The following is a 19,265-nucleotide window of genomic DNA, read 5'->3' on the forward strand; positions in this document are numbered from 1 at the left end:
TTGTAGTCCATCCTTGTTTTGTTTTTCTCCTGAGTATGAACAACTAACACACAACACATTGTTCTTTGTTACTGTCCACTTTTCACACCAAGGCCAGCTGTTTTGTGTTGCTTATTCACTGTTGGCTAGAATCACCCCACCTGTCCAGATAGCAGTCAAAGCACTGACTGAATTAGACAATCTCAGGGTTGCTGGCATTACCCGAACCCAACAACTACAACTACAACAAAAATGGGTAGAAAAGGGGGTGGGGTGAGGCCAAAAATAACTGTAACAAGGAAGAGACACCATGAGTTTGATTTGTTACAACTTTATTCAATCACTTATTCACAGTTTTCTAACTGCATTCTTGACAGCTGTCTGGGCTCAAAACAGAGCTCGCTCTGACTGAACCAAGCACAGTTCATTTACTTGTTGAGTTATTCCTCTCTCGATCTTGAGTCTCTGCTTTCTTGGAGTCCTAAGAGAACTGCATCGGCCTCCAGTATAGTTGTATCTGTGGTTGCGCCCAGGAACCTAGATGTTAGCTCAAGATCCAGAAGTCGCAGCCGGACCCTGGTGCCCCTCTGGTACTTCCTAAAGAATAAGAAAAATATCCCATTAATTCTGCAGGTCACACATGAACAGGCTGAAAATGAAATGCAAATTCTAATTTTCATTTTGATTGTCTCAAGGTTTGAAAGTTCACACTGGTATGTGAGAATTTTTTTTTTTTTTTTTTGAGACATGGTTTCTCTGTAGCTTTGGAGCCTGTCCTGGAACTAGCTCTTGTAGACCAGGCTGGCCTCGAGCTCACAGAGATCCACCTGCTTCTGTCTCCCAAGTGCTGGGATTAAAGGCGTGCGCCACCACCGCCCAGCTAAGAAATAGTTTTATTTGATGTTCAGGTGTATCAGAATTTTCAACTTAAAGCTGCCTTTAAAGATTTTACTTTTCTTATTTATTTAGTGTATATATTAATATGTGGTATAGGGACATGTTCATGTGGGTATATTGATAAACCAGGCTGCTTCCATCTTAGACTTGAAAGCCATCTTATAGAAAATATAAACTAGATTCATTCCTGTTTATGATTAAATCTCTTTCTCAATGACTGAACTATGCCCCACCTTAACATGTTATACCCTCAACTACAAGTGGTTCTATACTGCCTGCTCCAGAAAACAGCAACCTCGCTGTGTTTCAAAAGGTCATAATGACCACCTATTGTTGTGGCCTCCTTGCTATGATCACCTTGTTTTACTTCTGGAATCTTACCTGTTTGCCTGCTAAATCCCCCATTTGGAAATCTCTACTCCTGAGCTATAAAAACCCTTATCTCACCCACGTCCAATTTTGATCTCTTACACCCTGCCTTCAGAGGGAGATAGCCTGTGTACATGAATAAAAAAGAAAGCTCATTTTAATTAATTATTTGCTTTAATTAATTTGGGCATGATTTGGGTCAGTGGTATTTCTCTTGAAACCTGTGGGTCAATGTCAGGTGTCTTTCCTCGGTTATTCTCCACCTTACTTTTAGAGACAGGGTCCCTTGCTGGCAGGAAAATGAGTTTCAGGGCTCCGTTGCCGCCAGCCCCACTGCAGTCAGTGCTGCCACACTCAGCTTTTCTGACGGTAGACTTTCTGACAGAGCCATCTTCCCAGCTCTCTGTGTACTCACTTACTGCTTCTCTGAGACAGGGAATAACGTAGTCAAGCCTGGTCCTGATGCTCTTGCCATCACTTCCAAGTGCTGAGACTCCAGGTGTGCACCAGCACACTCCACTACTTAAATATTTAACGCTATAATAAAAATGTACCCAATACTGAAATTCAAACAAGGTATCATTTATTTTAAAGCCAAAGTATTAAGGAGGAAAAACTCAGATACCTATTTTTCCTCCTAAAATTAAATGTCTCAAATAAAGTAAACATTTACAGAAGCAACATGGATAAAATTCCTCGGGCAAAGTTCTTGACATCTGGGACAGACTGTACCACACTAAAGCATAAAAACATTGGAAGAACCTGAAAGATGTTATGTGCCATGGCATAAGTCAGACAAGAGGGCACTGCATCATCTCGTTTACACACAAACCAGAAAAGGCTAAACTCACAGAAGCGGCAAGGATGAGACTTTTACTCAAAAAATAAACAACTAGCCAGAATAAAACATCACATTGAAAAAAAAAAGACCAAAGCCAATCATTTAATTTTTGTCAATTAAAAACATTAGTGAATTAAAGAAAATGTCAAACCAGGTATCATATTTTTTTTCTTTTTCTATTGGCGGCAGATTAGTTTCCAAAAAACATTTTTAAAATCTATTTATGTTTATTATTTTTGATTTGCACATGTGTGTATGTCTATGTGTGGGTATGCTGACATGTGTACTGGTGCTTCAGAGACCAGAGGCGCCACATCCCCTGGACTTACAGGTAGTTGTGAGCTGCCCAGTGTGGATGCTGGGAGTCAGACTCAGGTCCTCTGCAAGAACAATACACACTCTTAAAAACTGAGCCATCTCTCCAGCTCTTGAAACTGTAACTCTTTAAAGAATGAGATACCTCAATACCATAAGTCATTTATTTATTTACTTACTTATGGAGTGCTGGGAATCACAGGCATGCTAGCCAAGGGGTCACTACTACCATCTGCCATACCACGTTTATTATTCAATTTTCAAATTAAATTTATTTTACACAAACAGAAAACTTAAAAAAGTGTTTTCAGAAAATTCACTGGAAAATAACTTTGGTAAACCATATGACTACTCTTCCCAGTGTCTGAAAGTTTGCAGATGGCAATGTACCTACTCTCCCCGTGGTTGGGTTACATTCTGAAGGGTTATGAATGGCTTACCAAGTAAACACTTAGGCTGTTCAGCTTTTCTGAAGTTAATTTTTTCTGATAACAGAAGTCAATGGATTTTGATAAAACTTAAAAACAATGAAGTCAGTCATATTTTCTAGTGCTCCCCCCATGCGAGACATATGATTACAGTCTGTTTTTTATTTAAACAAATTAATTACGTAACAAGACTATTAACTCTTTAGCAAACAGCAGTTATAACGGAAGCTGCATAAAAGTCAGGCACTGGAATTTAAGGTTAGCTCAGAGCAGGGGACTAGAGCAGCTACAGCCTGTGTTCTGGACTGGGATTGAAGGTTAGCTCAGAGCAGGGGACTGGAGGAGCTGCAGCCTGCGTTCTGGACTGGGATTGAAGGTTAGCTCAGCGTGGTGGACTAGTGCAGCTGCAGCCTGTGTTCTGGAGCCTCCCTCTGTTCTCACTGTGCTCTTGTTTAAGGCTCTTATTGGCCACGGGAACCTGCAAGAGCTGGACCTTAAAATGAGGCGGATTAAAGTCTCATGCAATAGCCAACTTTATTCAGAGCATCAGATAATTTATACTGAGGGTTAAGAAGACTCGCAAGAGTAAGGTGTTCAACCACAAGGACAAGCCACAGGTGGCCCAAACAGGCTTTTCCATAAAGGCATATAAGTAACAACAGTTGAAGCGAACTCACTCCTATGCTGCACCTGGGAGGAGCATGAAAACACACTCCAAGAACAACTCTGGGATTGAAGGAACTGAGGTTCCAAGACTGGTTTCTTGGTGTTTTCTCACAAGCACTCAGAATTCCCCCTGGATGACTCCACTCTTGGACTCTGTTCCGACACTATCAGTGAATTGTTCAATCAGCTTCTGTTCATAAAGACCCCTCTTTGCCTCTTTCCTATAACATCCAACCAGTTACTTGGTTTTGTTTGTTTGTTTTTATCATATATTTCTTTGGCTTAGCACCTCAGGTGTATTCCTGTCTAGACATGAAGGCTGCCATGATCTTCCTGGAGCTCGGGTCTCAGGGCGCACTCTACATCTTAGGGGTTGTTAGCACTGCTTGGCCCTTTTTCCTAACCTATATTGACTCTTCAGTCTCCAGGTAGAACATACCTAATGTGGTTCCTTCACATTTCGCTCTCAGAACAGAGTCCACTGCTAGAATCCTCATGAACAAACAGGCTCTGAGAGAGCGCTTGGACGCTTTCTCTTACCCACAGTTTCCGTACCTATGTCACAGAGGTCGCAGTAATGCGAAGGTTTGCTGAAGACAGAAACTGGATGGCATGATTTAATACAGTAAAGTATAATATGTATCGGCATAGCTGCGTATGGTGGTACATGGCTTTAATCCCAGCATTCCAGAGGTAGAGAAAGGTGCATCTCTATGAGTTTGAAGCCAGTCTAGTCTACATAACAAGTTCCAGGTCAGCCAAGTCTACATAGTGAGGACTTGCCTCAAGAAACCAAACCAAGCCAGGTGCAGTAAAGTCCACATCTTTAATTCTGGCCCTCAGGAGGCAGAGGCAGGTGTATCTCTATTAGTTCAGGCCAGCAGACCTACACAGAGAATTCCCGGTCAAATGTACATAGTGAGACTTTGTCTCAAATAAACGCAAACAAAAAGGAAGGAAGGAAGGAAGGAAGGAAGGAAGGAAGGAAGGAAGGAAGGAAGGAAGGAAGGAAGGAAGGGAAAGGAAGGCAAGAAAAAAGGAGAAAGAAAGGAAACCAAACTAAGCAACCAAACAAAAATCAAAACCCAGCACAGCAAACGTGTTAGTGCCCTCCTTCTCAGGTATGGATAACTTCTATGGAAAGGCCCGGGTCAGGAGACATGCTATCTGCCTAGGATCTGACCAGTGTTACATTATCTCTGTATTCTTCCAGAAGAATCAGTGCAGCAAGTATTCAACTCTTGGGGCCTGAAAATGTAGTTTGGTTAGTAGAGTGCTCACCTAGTATGCATAAAGCCCGAGTTTTGGTTCTCAATACTGATAACTGAACATAATTCCAGCACCTGGGAGGTGGAGGCGTGGGGATCAGTGGGTCAGTGCAACCCTTAGCAAGTTCATTGCCTGTCTCAAAGAAAGTACTTAACCATGGTCAGCAAATTCACATACCCCTTGATAACAAAAGCCAACAGGTCAGTGATGATCTAGAATCTCAGTTTTCTAGAATTTTACAGTGTGTGGACTGGTACACTTACTTGATTTTTCTAGACTTGGCTTCCCATACTACCTAACACGTTAATGGATTGATGATGACGATGATGATGATGATGATGGTGGTGGTGGTGTGTGTATTTTCCTTTTCCATTCATCTATCTTTACACACTTTTAAGAGTATTACTTCCCAGTGAGCCATAAAATAAGCAAGATTTTATGTGGGCAGTAGGAAGTATGACTTTTGTTTTTAAGAGAAAAATGCGTGTGTGACAGTTATCTGAGAAGACAGCTCTGCCCACACCAACGCCGAGGAGGCGGCTGAACAAGAGGAGGTCTGTATGCAGCTCTCCATAGAAGTGGTTCTATGCCACTGAAGTTGACAATCCCCAGAAGAAGATTCACACAGAAGATCCAAGAGGGCTGAAAATTTATAGAAGGCAAGACTTTCCTCCTGTTTTAGATGAAGCAAGCTTTAAAACTATGAACAATTTTGCTTTTGTCTTAACAAATTATGTAAATTCCATAAATTATGCCTGTGAACCAATGAGGGAAAGAGTAGCAAACTTAGAGTCCTTTCTGTTGTATGCTGAATGACAACCATCTGACGAGCAGCCAGGTGTGGTGGTGCATACCTGTAATCCTAGGACTGACGAGCAGCCAGGTGTGATGGTGAACCCCTGTAATCCTAGGACTGACGAGCAGCCAGGTGTGATGGTGCACCCCTGTAATCTAGGACCGGAGAGGTGGAGCCAGGTGTGATGGTGCACACCTGTAATCCTAGGACTGACGAGCAGCCAGGTGTGATGGTGAACCCCTGTAATCCTAGGACTGATGAGCAGCCAGGTGTGATGGTGCACACCTGTAATCTAGGACCAGAGAGGTGGAGCCAGGTGTTATGATGCACACCTGTAATCCTAGGACTGACGAGCAGCCAGGTGTGATGGTGAACCCCTGTAATCCTAGGACTGACGAGCAGCCAGGTGTGGTGGTGCACACCTGTAATCCTAGGACTGACGAGCAGCCAGGTGTGATGGTGCACCCCTGTAATCTAGGACCGGAGAGGTGGAGCCAGGTGTGATGGTGCACACCTGTAATCCTAGGACTGACGAGCAGCCAGGTGTGGTGGTGCACACCTGTAATCTAGGACTGGAGAGGTGAGGCAGTGGATCATAAGTTTATGACCAGCCTGGACTACATGAGACCTTGTCTCAGAAAATAATATCTGAGAGCTCTAATGAAACAAACATTAAAAGAAAATTATATAATAATATATTCTATGCATTAAACAAAACACAAAAGCCTCTAAAATACCTCTGATTTCTACTTTCTGGAAGTAGCCTTTCTACAGTGAAGGAAGCTCTTTCTTTTCACTTTGTATCACAGCTATTTCTACACAGATATTATCTTCCCTGCTAACTACAGCCTTCCCCAAAGAGCAGAAGTTGAATTTGTCAGGTGGTCCTCACAATGCCTGAAGAAATGCGTCCACTTCCTGCAACCTCTTCAATGGTGCTTTTCACACCCCCCCCAACAATGTTTTGGAAACTTGTGAAAATGCAAATTCACAGAGAAAATCTAGAGAGATCTGGTGAATTTGAGGTGGGACTTGGTAATGTGCTTTTCAAAAAGTTCCATGGTGATTTTTGACAATTCCCTGAGAAACCCTAACCTAGAATTACCTTTGTTGTAGATAATCAAGTGCAGGACAGTACATCCTCCACAAACCCAGAGGGCTGGTAAAACAAGGGCAGCAGACATCACTTTACTGTGAGCACCAAGAGCCTTCGTGTGTGACAGGCATCTTCTGTCAGTGGTGAGAGCACCATGTAAGGATGCGAGAAGCTAAAAGGCATCCCATCATCAAAGCTTCTGTCAGAGAGAGTGCAGCGGCCTCTCCATGCATTCTATCCATTTGGGAAGCTAGGACATGAAGAGATCCAAAGCCATACAAAGGGCAGGGAGCTTAAACTTTGGAATATCTTATTAAAGAGAAAGAAGTCAGCCAATAATGCATTTCTGAGAACTCCAATGTAATTTGTAGTGAGCCTTCCGTGCTATGGTTTTAGAAAACCACTTGTACTACTTAGTTGTCTTATTTAGGCTTTACATTGTCCCACATAATGAGATTTAAAATGAATATGCCAGCAAACCCTTCCCAGACCGTATGTGCTTTATCCAATGACTCTGACCTGTGCGTAAGAACACAGATTTAAAGCCTCCAGTCCCTGTCCTCCGGGACCAGATGACTAGGGGTGGTGTCCAACTCAAGTGCTCCTGTGTAGTCTGAATCAATTTCCTCTCTGTAACACGAGAATGAGAACTGTATCCGTTTCCCAGAGTTCTTGTGCACATAAAACTGTATACTCACTCATGTACCAAGTTCTTAAAACAGTCCATCACCACCACTACCACCTACCAAAGACTGAAAGAATCAAAGACTATGGGCACAGGTGTAATAGCCCAGTTTATAACTTAATCAATAAAGAATTTGTAAAAAAAAAAAAAGGAATTTAAGAATTCAATAATTTGTAGATTTAAATCTTATTCATACCAATGGTATGAACATTCCCCTCTTAAACTATAACAAGGCAAGGGGATTAGCCGACCAATCTCTGGCTGGACTTGGGACCTGCTCCAGAGGAGGAAACACAAGGCGGGTACTGTAAATCGGACCGAGATCATGGCTGGAGAAGCTCATCAGCCCCAAGGGGAAACCACTGCTATTATTTAGTCAGTAGATATCACACTATCCTCTAAATTCATATCGCTGTGCCCACAGACTTGTGCAGCTCCCAGACCTCACCAGTGAGTTTGTATGGGAAGACAGGAAGTCAGTTTCGAATGTCCAGTCACAAAAGGGATATCAATATCATGCTTCTCTTGCCAGAGCTCAGGGACCATTTGGTAGAGGGACAGAGGGACGGTAGGAGTCGAGAGATTGGGAAGAGCTGCCCACACGAGATCAAGCCAGTCAGGATTCCAGCATGGAGTGGGAACAGAATTACAGGGCGGGGTGAGAAAGAGGGGAGAATTATGAGAAACAGGGTTTTTATTTCTTTAATATTAAAGGTAGTTAGCATGAGCAGGACTCTTATTTCCTGGACATTCTTTTTCCCTTGTATCAATTAGCCAACTGCATCAGACTGAAGTCAACCTCCCACTGGAAGGATGAGGTGCAGTCACCTATGTCAGAGGTAAAAGAGGGAGCCATCTTGTACCCCTTCTACAGAAAGGCCTGCCCTGCTGAGTCACCTTGCTCTGTGTGGCGCTATCATCATTTGTTTCTAACATGGGAGAAGTGTTAGGTCGAGCATATTCTAGAGATTGCCCCATACCCATGAGTATATAGACAGCAAAATTAGGTTTGATGGGTTATAAAACAAACAAATGGCAAAACAGGACAGGAAGTTGTGAAGAGGTATGTGTGCAGCAGGGGCTGGTAAACCTGGGAGGAATCGGGAGAGTGAATAGTGAACACAACCCAAATACTTTGGACATATGTATTACACTCTCAAAAAAGTCAAACAAAGGTTTTTAAAGGGGAAAAAAAACAGCATAAAAGTATAAAAATAAAAATTTATCTCAACACGAATGAAGGAGTTTGAGGATGAAGCCAAATAACAATGAACAAAACCAAGCCACTGTAAGGGACCAAACACACTGAACAGCTCGCATGCCCAGCAGCTTCCACAACAGAGCACAGACGAGCACAGACTGCCAAGAAAGGGAGACAGTGGTTGATCTTCCAGGATGCTTTTAACAGTGGCTCAAGAAGACTGGAGGGCTGGACCAGCACAGCTTTTTAAACCTCTGACCGCCCTCCTGCTTAGGTCTTGACAGACATAGAACTGAGACTTTGTAAGTCGGCCTTGAATTTAGTACACAGAAATTCTTGTGGGAGTGAGGTACTAAGTCCATACGTTCATAATTTGTCTGCCCAAGAAACTTTTATACAGTATTCATTCAAATTAGCTATGTCAGCTGTAGACTCATCATCTCCTCTAATCAACTGGCTCCCTTAGGATTCTATAGACTCAAGCCTATCTCTCATCTTCCTGCTAAATTTGGATGATATTATCTTTCATTTAGTCAGTTTCCCTGGCTATATTTCCAGGACTGGTTCACAGATCACAAAAGTCATCCACAGAACTCAGAGACTTTAAGTCTGTCTTTCTTGAAGTAATAAATACAGGTCTGATTTCATCACATGATGGTAATTTTTGTTGGTTTGTTTGAATGTGCTTAAGAAAGTCCAAAAGCTGTGCTTTGGTGCAAATCAGTGGTAGAGCCCTTGCCTAGCAGGACATGAATTTGAACACTGAGAAATAAAGTGAATACAGATCTCCAACATTTCACTAGCAGATCCAACATTTCACTAGCAGGCCGCGGGGCCATGCTCAGTTTATAATGGTAGAGTTAACCTCTACTACAGCTTCAAAGACAAAGGCCATACCACAAACAAGACACTTCTGTTTAATTATCCCTGAATACTTACAAATTAGACCTGCACCAATATATTTGCAAATGGAACAACAGGAGGAAAATAACCAACACAATGAACCAAAGAAAGGACAGGCAGATGGCAACATCACAAGGGTTGGGTGGGGCCACAGATGTAAACATTTATAACACAAAGCTTAGGGGTTTCAAAATTACCAGGAAAATTTTAGAATTGCTTTTTGTTTATTCAAAATATATAAACTGGGCAGTACAGAATGCCTGTAATCCCAGCACTTTGATATAGACGAAAGATCAAGAGTTGAAGGCCAGATTTAGTTACTTGAAGAACTTGTCTCAAAACCAAACAATACCCGCCCCCCCTTCCCCCCCAAAACCATATAGGTCCAAACACACTGAAGTGGCTCTAGCCTTACACGACTTAACTCCTCACTTCTTACAGCTTTGCCGCCAGACACAAACAGAATGCAAGTTAGAGACTTGATATCTAAGTTCTGGAGGGGAGAGAACGCAGGTCAGGCTGCTGCTATTAACCCCATTTACTCTCCACTAGAAACACAATTCCTTCCCTATGTTAACAAATAATGAATTAAATTATTAAAACACTACATTGTTTTATTTTTTAATTAAGAAAAATGCTCCAAATACTAGTTTGACAGAAAATTTGTATTTTGGATTAAAACCTCAAATAGACTTAAAGGCAATGGTGACTTCAGTGAGGACACTCACAATGAAATGACCTCTTTCTATAGCTTCTTTCTCTTAACTTCAAGTGCTTCTGACTGACCTCTGAACTCCACTCTAAACAGATTCAGGCTCAGTCTTCCCTGGCTGCTGCCTTCCATCTGCCCTGCCATAGAGAGCCCGTGTGTCTGTGGCGTAAAGGGGCAACTACATCCGGTTCCGTATTTCTGCGTTAAGAACGTGGTTTAATGGCTTTCCTTCGGAGAGGTCTGGACATTCTTTACCACGCCAGTGCCTGCTACTGATGGCTCTCGTGGGCTAATAGAGAGGATCCCTCTGACTAGTTCTTTGATATAAATACACTGGTACAAAGCTGGCAGACATAAGGCTTAGACTGAACCTCAGTATCCAAAGGCAATACTGTGATGAGTTCTGGCTTTCCTAGTCCAGTTAGCTGGCCCTGCAATTGAGTCTCTCAGGTTTAAAAATAGCTATCTTGAAATCATTAACATATAAGTTCCGACTTAGCAAGTCAAAATCTCTCAGAATTTGTGTCACCTCATAATTTCTTCACTTTTTAAAACTATCAGAATGAAAATTTCTCTTTTGCCTCAAACAAATTAGATTATTTCAAACGGTTCAGTGAATAACAATTTACTGGAATTGTCAGTCATGCTGATCTTTATGTAAAAGTGGACGCTAGTGTGAGCGCTCCGCCTCCTCCTGTATGTGACCGTGGGTGCAATGCTGCTGACTGCCAGGCTGGCCTCGTGCTCCTGCCTCCCGCAGTCACAGGCCGCGTCCTCTGGGAACTGTAGACTACAAACCCCTTTCTTCTCTAAGCTGCTTTTGGTTAGAATATCTTATCCCAGCAAAGGAAACTAACAGGCTGAGTGAACATGTCTGTACGTGTGTGAGAACGCATTTGTGAGTTTATGTGCGTGTGTGTGTGTATGTGCGCGTGTGCATGTGCGCACATATGGGGGTGGAAATGTGGCCACGGCTGTCTATGTCTGTGTACGTGTGAGAACATGGCCATGCCTGTGTGAATGCAGTACACTGCTCTTTAGATGAACTTTTTGGTCTTTAATATTCTTATTACTAAGAAAGCAGTAGCAAAAGACCCAAGATCGTCTGGAGTCCTACTCTCTTGACTTTCATGAAGTAGTATTTGGCAGCTGACACAGTGATAAAACGTATAGTGTAAAACTTTAAGCTTTTTGACACTAGCTGCATGAAATATTGGGACGAGATGGTGAACCCATCACCGTGGGTCACCTCAAGCCTTTCACGACTGTCACCTCTCACCAGTCCTGCTCACCTTGTTTCTCTGACCTGTGCCACCCATGCCTCCTTCCCTAAAAAGCCTATCCAGGCTCATCTCCCTTCCTGCATGCCACGCTTCACACGCCCTAACTGGCTCCTGTATATTTTGAACAAGCCCTTTCTTTTCTTCAAGTATTGCTCACCATTGTATCACGTGCACTGCACAATTAAGCACACAGTTAATACAGTAAAAGGGAGAGTTCACTAGATTTACTTCTTGCCAATATCTCTTATTGTTAGTAACATTTACGTATAGCATAAATCTTAAGACCTAATTTGTTATTCCAGGTCATTAGAAGATATAGATGAAAATAAAATAAATTTCTATCTGAATTACTACCAAAGGTCTTCTGAAAAAAGTATAATAATTAGCACTTAAAAAACCCGTTATATAGCTAAAAGCTACCATCACCAACCAAAACTCCTTGTTATATAGCTATAGGGAAGCCATCATCCATACGGGTTGCTTTGGGGTCTACTACACTCTTGTAAGTAGCCCTTCATCCAGGATCTACAGGGATGCTCACTGTTCCTCAGAGTGCTATACAGAGTATTCCTATCAAATAATCACCAATGCGCATCTTGGCCATGGGAAGCCTACAGTGCTCACGGCCCTGAGAAAAGGACACTGTTCATTACACTTGGCTGCATCTTTTTCAGCCATATTCACTTGCAGAGGGAGTCTTATTTTTCTGTAATGCTAACAAGGATGTAAGATCATGATTTTCCTAAAATCAAGGTCTTTTAAACCAGGTCTGGCTAATATTTTGGGTCATGACAAATAGTTTTGTTTCTGATTTAAGCACTGACTTATTCTTTGAAATATGAAAATGGAATTATGTATGGCTTCAAACAAGACCGAATGCTTTGTGGAGTTACCAAATAAGACAAGAATTAAAGGAAAATCTTAAGACCTAACAAATCACAGCAAGTCTATTTTTTTTAATTTTTTTATTAATTAATTTATTTAATTATTAAAGATTTCTGCCTCTTCCCCCCCACCACCTCCCATTCCCTCCCCCTAGCAAGTCTATTTTTATTTCAAGAAAAAAACCTAAAAATTTGTTGCTCATCAAAATACAAAATATATACATAAAGGAAAAACAAGAAATATCCAAATGAAATTTAGGGCACATGGTCCCAAAAATGCAAATGACTAAATTTAGGCTCAAATTTGGCATCTAGGGAAAAAAGAATACTTTTTTTTTTTAAGCAAACCAATTTTCATTCCACGAGAGAAGAAAAGATCTGTTTATTGGCAGAAACAGTTTTGTCAGTGAAGAGCAGCGGACTGCCTGCCACCTTGCTTTGCTAGTAATCATCAAATGCAGGTACGGCGCCACACCCTGAAGGGATGCTACGAAGCACAAACCATTAAGAAGTAAGAAATGCACATCAATCACACCACAAATACTCAAGTAGCAGTAGCTACTATAAAATTCATTGCATAAGCCAGGCAGTGGGACACATGCCCTTAATCTCAGCAAGCGGGAGGCAGAGGTGGGTGGATCTCTGCGTTCAAGGCTATTCTGGTCTACAGAGTGAGTTCCAGGACAGCCAGAACTACACAGAGAAATCCTGTCTCGAAAATCAAAAACAAACAAAACAAAAAATTCATTTGCATTAATACTGATATGTAAAGCATGAGACACCTCAACACTTTTAAATTAAAAAATGAAGTGAAGGTCTGAACAACTGAAAGGATCATTTCAAATGTGGCTATTAAACACACTAGATTCGGGCACCAATGGCCAAGTGCAGGAGCAATCTTAAAAATTATTAATGGACAGAGAGCAAACGGTATGAGAAGGCTCCTCTGAGTTCAGGAATCCAGGGCTGATGGGCAGACACCAGTCCAGAGTATCCTGAACAACAGGGACGGGCTGAGGCCGCACAGGAGCCAGAGTCGGGGAGCACAGCAATCTGTGGGGCTTTACAATTCTTCTCTTATTAAAAACTATCTCCTGGACATGGTGGTACATGCCAGATCGGAAGTCTGGACCTGTCTGGACACAGAGCCAGTCTTGGATAGTGAGACCAAACAAACAAATTCCCAGGCAGACACCACTGCTGACTGGGGCCCAGCTGAGACCGGCTCCATCAAGACTGATGGGGTGCAGGGGAGTTTATGTGTACTGAAAACACCCAAGTGGCCTCGTTCCCTTGACTCTGTTCAGGGCACTGGTTCATACCGTAGACCGTCCTTGAGTGTTACAACTGAACTCTGTGTGACTCGTGGAGGATCTTACTTAACTCATGCTTTGATTTTCCTAACCAGTGCATGCAGTTTATATAGGTCGGCATGAGAAATGAATGTTTGAAATACCAGAGGCGGGGTGCAAAACTGTTTTCCCATTATTAAAATGGAAGAGATTAGTATTTATATTCATCTAAACAAAACGATGAATCCGAGTCGCTTGGATCTAGGTTTACTTCAGCTGAGGCTGTTTTCCTGCCCAGAAGAAATGAGGTTTTGGAAGCCACTTACACAGTGCCCCAGACCCAACACTTTCCAGCACGCCTTATCTCTTGATTATTGCATCCCTCCAACACCCGTGAGGACAGTTAGGCTTTTCTTTTCCACTCATTTATTTCCTGCAGGTGTGCATGCGTGTGTGCAGGTGTGCATGGGTGTGTGCAGGTGTGCATGCGTGTGTGCAGGTGTGCATGGGTGTGTGCAGGTGTGCATGCGTGTGTGCAGGTGTGCATGGGTGTGTGCAGGTGTGCATGCGTGGATGCAGGTTTGCATGCGTGTGGCGGGCAGCAGAGGACACCTTGCAGGAGTGAACTCTTTCCTACCATGCGAGTCACGGCTTAGCCATCCCACCTGCCCACGAGCACGCTCGCGGTGAAGCATGAGCCTCAGATTCCTATGTAACTACACATTTACGTTTTTTTCAAATGAGGGACTGTTGGAGTTCATGAGGAAAACATTTTAAGATGTATTTAAGCACTGGTGTGGTGAGAACCTAAAGAAAGGACGACTTTTACTCATCAGGGCAAGGGCGGGTATGGTATCTTAAGTGTCACATTTACGTCTTAACAATAGCTAGCTTGTAGCTTTCCAAGTTACATTGTTCAGGGGGTTTAAAATATTACAGTAAGAGAAGAGAAAATCTCTAAATTTATACTAACTCATTGTTAGTTTTGTTTCTTTGACACTTGTTTCTACCTCTCTAAATGGACTGCTTATTAAATAGGCTTTCCTGAGGTGGGGGCACCCACTAGACAGAGAGGCAGGATAGGGAAGTAGGGAGCAGAGGGGCAGAGGTGTCTATCAAACACTCACCAGGGTAGGGTTACTTTTCATTTAAGAAAGAGAGTTTTGGAAAGCTGGGGAGATGGCTCAGCGTGCAAAGGCGACTGCTGTGCAGGCATGAGGACCTGAGAACAAATCCCCAGTACACATGGAAAAAGACGAGCCTGACCATACAGGCTGTTAGTCCAGCATACGGGGAGTGGGACAGAGACAGGAGGATTGCTAGGACCTACTGACTGCTAACCTAGCACTAGGTTCAGTGGAAGAGCCTCTTCAGGGAACAAGGCAGAAGGGACGGAGTAGGACATCTGACACCCTCCTCCTTTGATGTCCACACACGCACAACTGCATGTTTTCCTCTCCCTTATCCCACAAAGCGCACACACAAAGCCTAATAAAGGCTTTGACAAGAGCTAGTGACGACACCTTTGCGCCTTTCTGATATCTGCCCTCTGTATTCCCAACTCTGGGAAACGCTCCAGCTCCTGCTCTTTATTGGAAACAGAGAAACAGAAAGCACTGGCTGGGTGTGACCCTGTGGGAGAGTGCTTCTCCAAGTCAGTACTCTGGGCATGTATCGGCGCAGAGACCTGCAGAGGTCAAACATACCTGCTCTCCCTGCCACCCTCGCTACTCTACTACGTTCACGGCCCGGGGATTTCTGGACTTTAGCTGCACTGCGCCATCAGAGCAGGCATCCAGCCAGTGTCTGCAGATGACAGAAAGTAGCCATTCTCAGACGCTACATTAAAGAGCCGCAACTTATTTTACAAAGGGTGTGGGTGTGCCCCTGGGTCACCAGGCAGGCAGGCATCCCAGAACCTGTCCTGTGTGCCTCATTGACTTCCAGTCTCAAAGCTGCATCCACTCACTAAACGCCCGCCCGAGCAACAGCCTAGGAGTCGGTACCTGCAGTTCAGTGTGGAGCCAGGATTTCCTCAAGGACTGAGGAATGAGTGTATTAAGGGTGTTAAGGTGACTAGGGCGTTTGCACTGAGCAGGCTGACTTCCTTCTCAGTGCTGAGAGCATATACTACTGTTAGGAGTCAAGTATCCTTGAAATAAAGATGAGAAATGACAACATCAGGCAATGACAACTGCACTGCTCAGACTCTAACAGGAGTCACAAGGAGCACATTTACAACTTAAATAACAAATAAGAGGGTTTGCTTTTATTTCAGTGGAAATACGAGGTTGACACAGTTTTCTTAGGATTACACAATTATACTATACTAAGTCTTCTATTACCTATAAAACAACATTCAAATCATAAAATCCTAAATGAAGAATATTTGGTATATTCTGACTAATAGAAGTGTCTCTAAACAATTTTTTATGCTTTGAAAGCAAAGCAAAACAGAAAGGAAGACTGACTTAATTTTTTTTCTTTGCCACCAAAAGTCAGCACTCTTGAGTACGAAGCATCAACTTTTCCTTCTCATTTATGCATTTATTTATTTACTGTGTCTAGGATGTGCATGTGGAGGATAGAGTAGACCTTGTGGGAGCTGGTTCTCTTCTCTTCCATGTGGGTTCCTGGGATGGAACGTGGTTCTCAGCCTTGGCAGCAAGCATCTATACCCACCACCCCACAGACCCCAAGCTAACTTTAAAACAACGATTATTAATTACTTGAGAATTTCATAAATGTATTTTGAACATACTCATGTCCCCCCTACTCCTCAGATTCTTCCTTCCTCCCTACCCACCCCTCTTTGTATTCATTCTATATCATCACCACCACCATCATCATTTTACACCACCGAGTCCCGTCTGGGAAATACTAACTTTTAATAAGTTACCCCTATCAAATTGCTATCTGCAACTAGCTTGTATTGCTTTGTAAATGAAATTAAGCCAGATGCCCTGCAGAATAAATAGGATCCTGCAGGATCCTACAGCTCATTTACACTCAGAAAGAGATGAAAGAAGGAAGAGCAGCCTTCTGCCCAGAGGGCAAATGGTAGATGACAGAAACAACACCAGAGTGAATGTGGTTCTTTTACACACAGCTCTATGATTAGCATGGAACCCTGCGCACAGCATGTGTCCCCAGCATCTTCACTGTCTCACAGTTGCTGAGAGAGAGCACCCAGGCAGAAGGGCACGGACTCCCATGCAGCACTCCCGGCTATGTCACGAGGCACCAGGCAGGCCTGGCTACAGCCTTTAACAGGCCAGCTTACATGGCTGGAAGGTTGTTCCCCAATGGGAACAGGCAGCAATTAACAAAAATGTTCTCAAGGATTTATTTATTTGTATGCAAATAAACAGAACATAGATTTCTGAGGTTTTCGTTCATCCATACGGGGTCTGATGATGTCACCCAGGTTGGCCTCCCTCGAATTCCTGAGCCAGCTTACATTTGGATGCATCAATCAGCTAAGGGCTTCTACTCTACTGAACGAGTAATACAGTTAGACTTTTGGGGAGGAATGTTTCTAGGCATCACAGGAACTTTGGACTATCAGCAGGACCCAGGTGGCATGACTATATAGCAACAGTCTAAGAGTTCTGAAAGAGAAAGTCTTTGTTTTTTTTTTGTTTTTTGTTTTTGTTTTTGTTTTTGTTTTTTTATTTATATGGGTACCAGTCCCATAGGATTTTCACCTTTAACCTTACAGCCCTGACTACCTCTTCATAGGTCTTGCAAAGTCATATGGGGGTTGTAGGATTCCAGATTTGAATTTGGTTGAGGAGGGGATAAAATCCAGTCCATAACATGTGATTGTCATATAAATTCCAATAATTGTGTAAGTACAGTCAAACATGCAGCTAATTCTATATATACATTAGGCACTCATCATGTGCCAAGTAGATGCCAGGATGTGAAGAATAACCCTGTGGTCTTAAGGAACTAGTAATCTGGGAATGATGGCACGTGCCTATAATCCTAGCCCATGGGAGGGAGGAAGAGGCTAAAAGATCAGGGCTTCAAGGTCATCTTTGGCAATAGGAGACTTGTCTGTCTATGAAAAAATAACAACAAAACCCTACAAATATTCCTTTGGACGTGTGTGGTGGCACATATCTAATCCTAGCACTCAAGAAGTAGAAGCAGGAGGACCACGGAAGGTTCAAGGCTTAAGTGAACTACATAGTGAGCTTCAAGCCCTCCAATACTACAAGCAAGAACCTACTGAGAAACAAAACACAACAGCCAAAAGAAATAGCTGGCAATGCAGTTCATGACTGTAAGCCAGCCCTGCACAGGGCGCTGAGGCAACCCTTGGCCACGTTCTAAATTCCAGGTCCACCCAGCCTACAGATTGAGCCTCTTCTCCAATCCACTCACAAAGTCCAGGCACCAACGAAAATGAGTCCAGCAGCCATGGGAAGCAACTGTGGGAAGGAGTACTTACACAGAGAACACTGCACACACACGGATGTGACTCATGGCATGTCATCCTAGAGACAGGCAGACGTGTAAAGGGGTCCCTTAGGACAGAAATTCAGAACTCTAGGAAGGGGAGCTGACATTTATGCTGTGTTCAGAGCGAGTGGAACTCAGCAGGGAAAGCAGGAAAACCTAGAGCCACTCAACGAGAGCGAGTCACGCTCTGCCGACCCCAGCCTGAAGACGGTTCTCCGCGTTCTGAAGGCAGGGATAATTACTGTTTGCACAGCCCATATAGCCATTGAAGGAGGACTCCTCTGAGATAGGCTCCCATTATTGTCTTGAACTGCTATTTAAATCTTCTGTTAGCAACAACTTTTAATGAGTACATGCCTTGTTTACTAACTGGAATGAAGGTCTCCCTCTGGTAGCATTTGTGAACTGTGCAATGGGGGAAGGAGTTCAGTAAATGAATGTTGTTTTGATTTGATGAAATTATAAAAGCTCTATAAGAGAATGTTTAGATGTGAGAACAGGAGAAGCCACCAGCTTCTCACTAACTATCGTTACTGGTTTGTTCCGAATCTCACCCCCATGCCGTCAAAGGGGTTGACTTGTATCTATGACTCTCTTTATAAATCCAACCTTCAATCCAACAAGTCTATCTAATTAGAGGTGATCTTAAAGTTCCCAGTCTCTATTACTTTTTATAGTCTCCTGTCCCTTCCTGTTTGAATTTTATGTAAGCAATTACAAGACCATAAAAATTTATTCAATAATGCATGTAACTCAAAAAGGGGATAACATTTAATTATCAATCCTGAAAGCTTATATATTAACCTTAAAATGTAGTTAACACATAGGTTACCATCTGGTAATCAAACATTCTGCTTTAAGTGACTCACGTGAAAGACCAGGGCTAATGAAGGAATACTTTCTTTTGCTCTTAGTGACGAAGGTTATGTATGTGGTCTGCATGTTTCACAAGCTCACATTTAAACAGAAAACACTGCACATGCAAATAAGGAACCTCTAAAACATAAAATATGTAATCCATGCATTTTTCATTCTGTAACCAAGGCTTATCTTAAAATGAACAAGAGGCCAAGCAGAACAGCACTCTGCGACAACTTGAGACAGCAGCAATTAGCAGAAAGGAAGGCGTCCCATGAACAAAGCTGCTCCAGTTGTGACTACATTCACACGCCTTTGGTG

The 19,265-nt window shown here is 42.8% G+C and overlaps 1 protein-coding gene across 2 annotated transcripts in view; it reads right to left on the minus strand.

Moving 5' to 3' along the window:
* Nucleotides 1-304: 304 nt before the first annotated feature.
* The window catches only part of Mrps28 (mitochondrial ribosomal protein S28), a 138,552-nt gene continuing 119,591 nt past the window's right edge, over nt 305-19,265 (minus strand). Inside the window, exon 3 of one of the 2 annotated variants that reach the window (XM_057790299.1) lies at nt 305-576. In XM_057790299.1, coding sequence (XP_057646282.1) covers nt 420-576 — 157 coding nt within the window. In that variant the 3' untranslated portion in view covers nt 305-419. The remainder of the gene's footprint in view (nt 577-19,265) is intronic. The other variant, XM_057790300.1, reaches the window with a different exon arrangement.

Source organism: Chionomys nivalis, chromosome 16 (genome assembly GCF_950005125.1).
Source record: "Chionomys nivalis chromosome 16, mChiNiv1.1, whole genome shotgun sequence".
NCBI lineage: Eukaryota > Metazoa > Chordata > Mammalia > Rodentia > Cricetidae > Chionomys > Chionomys nivalis.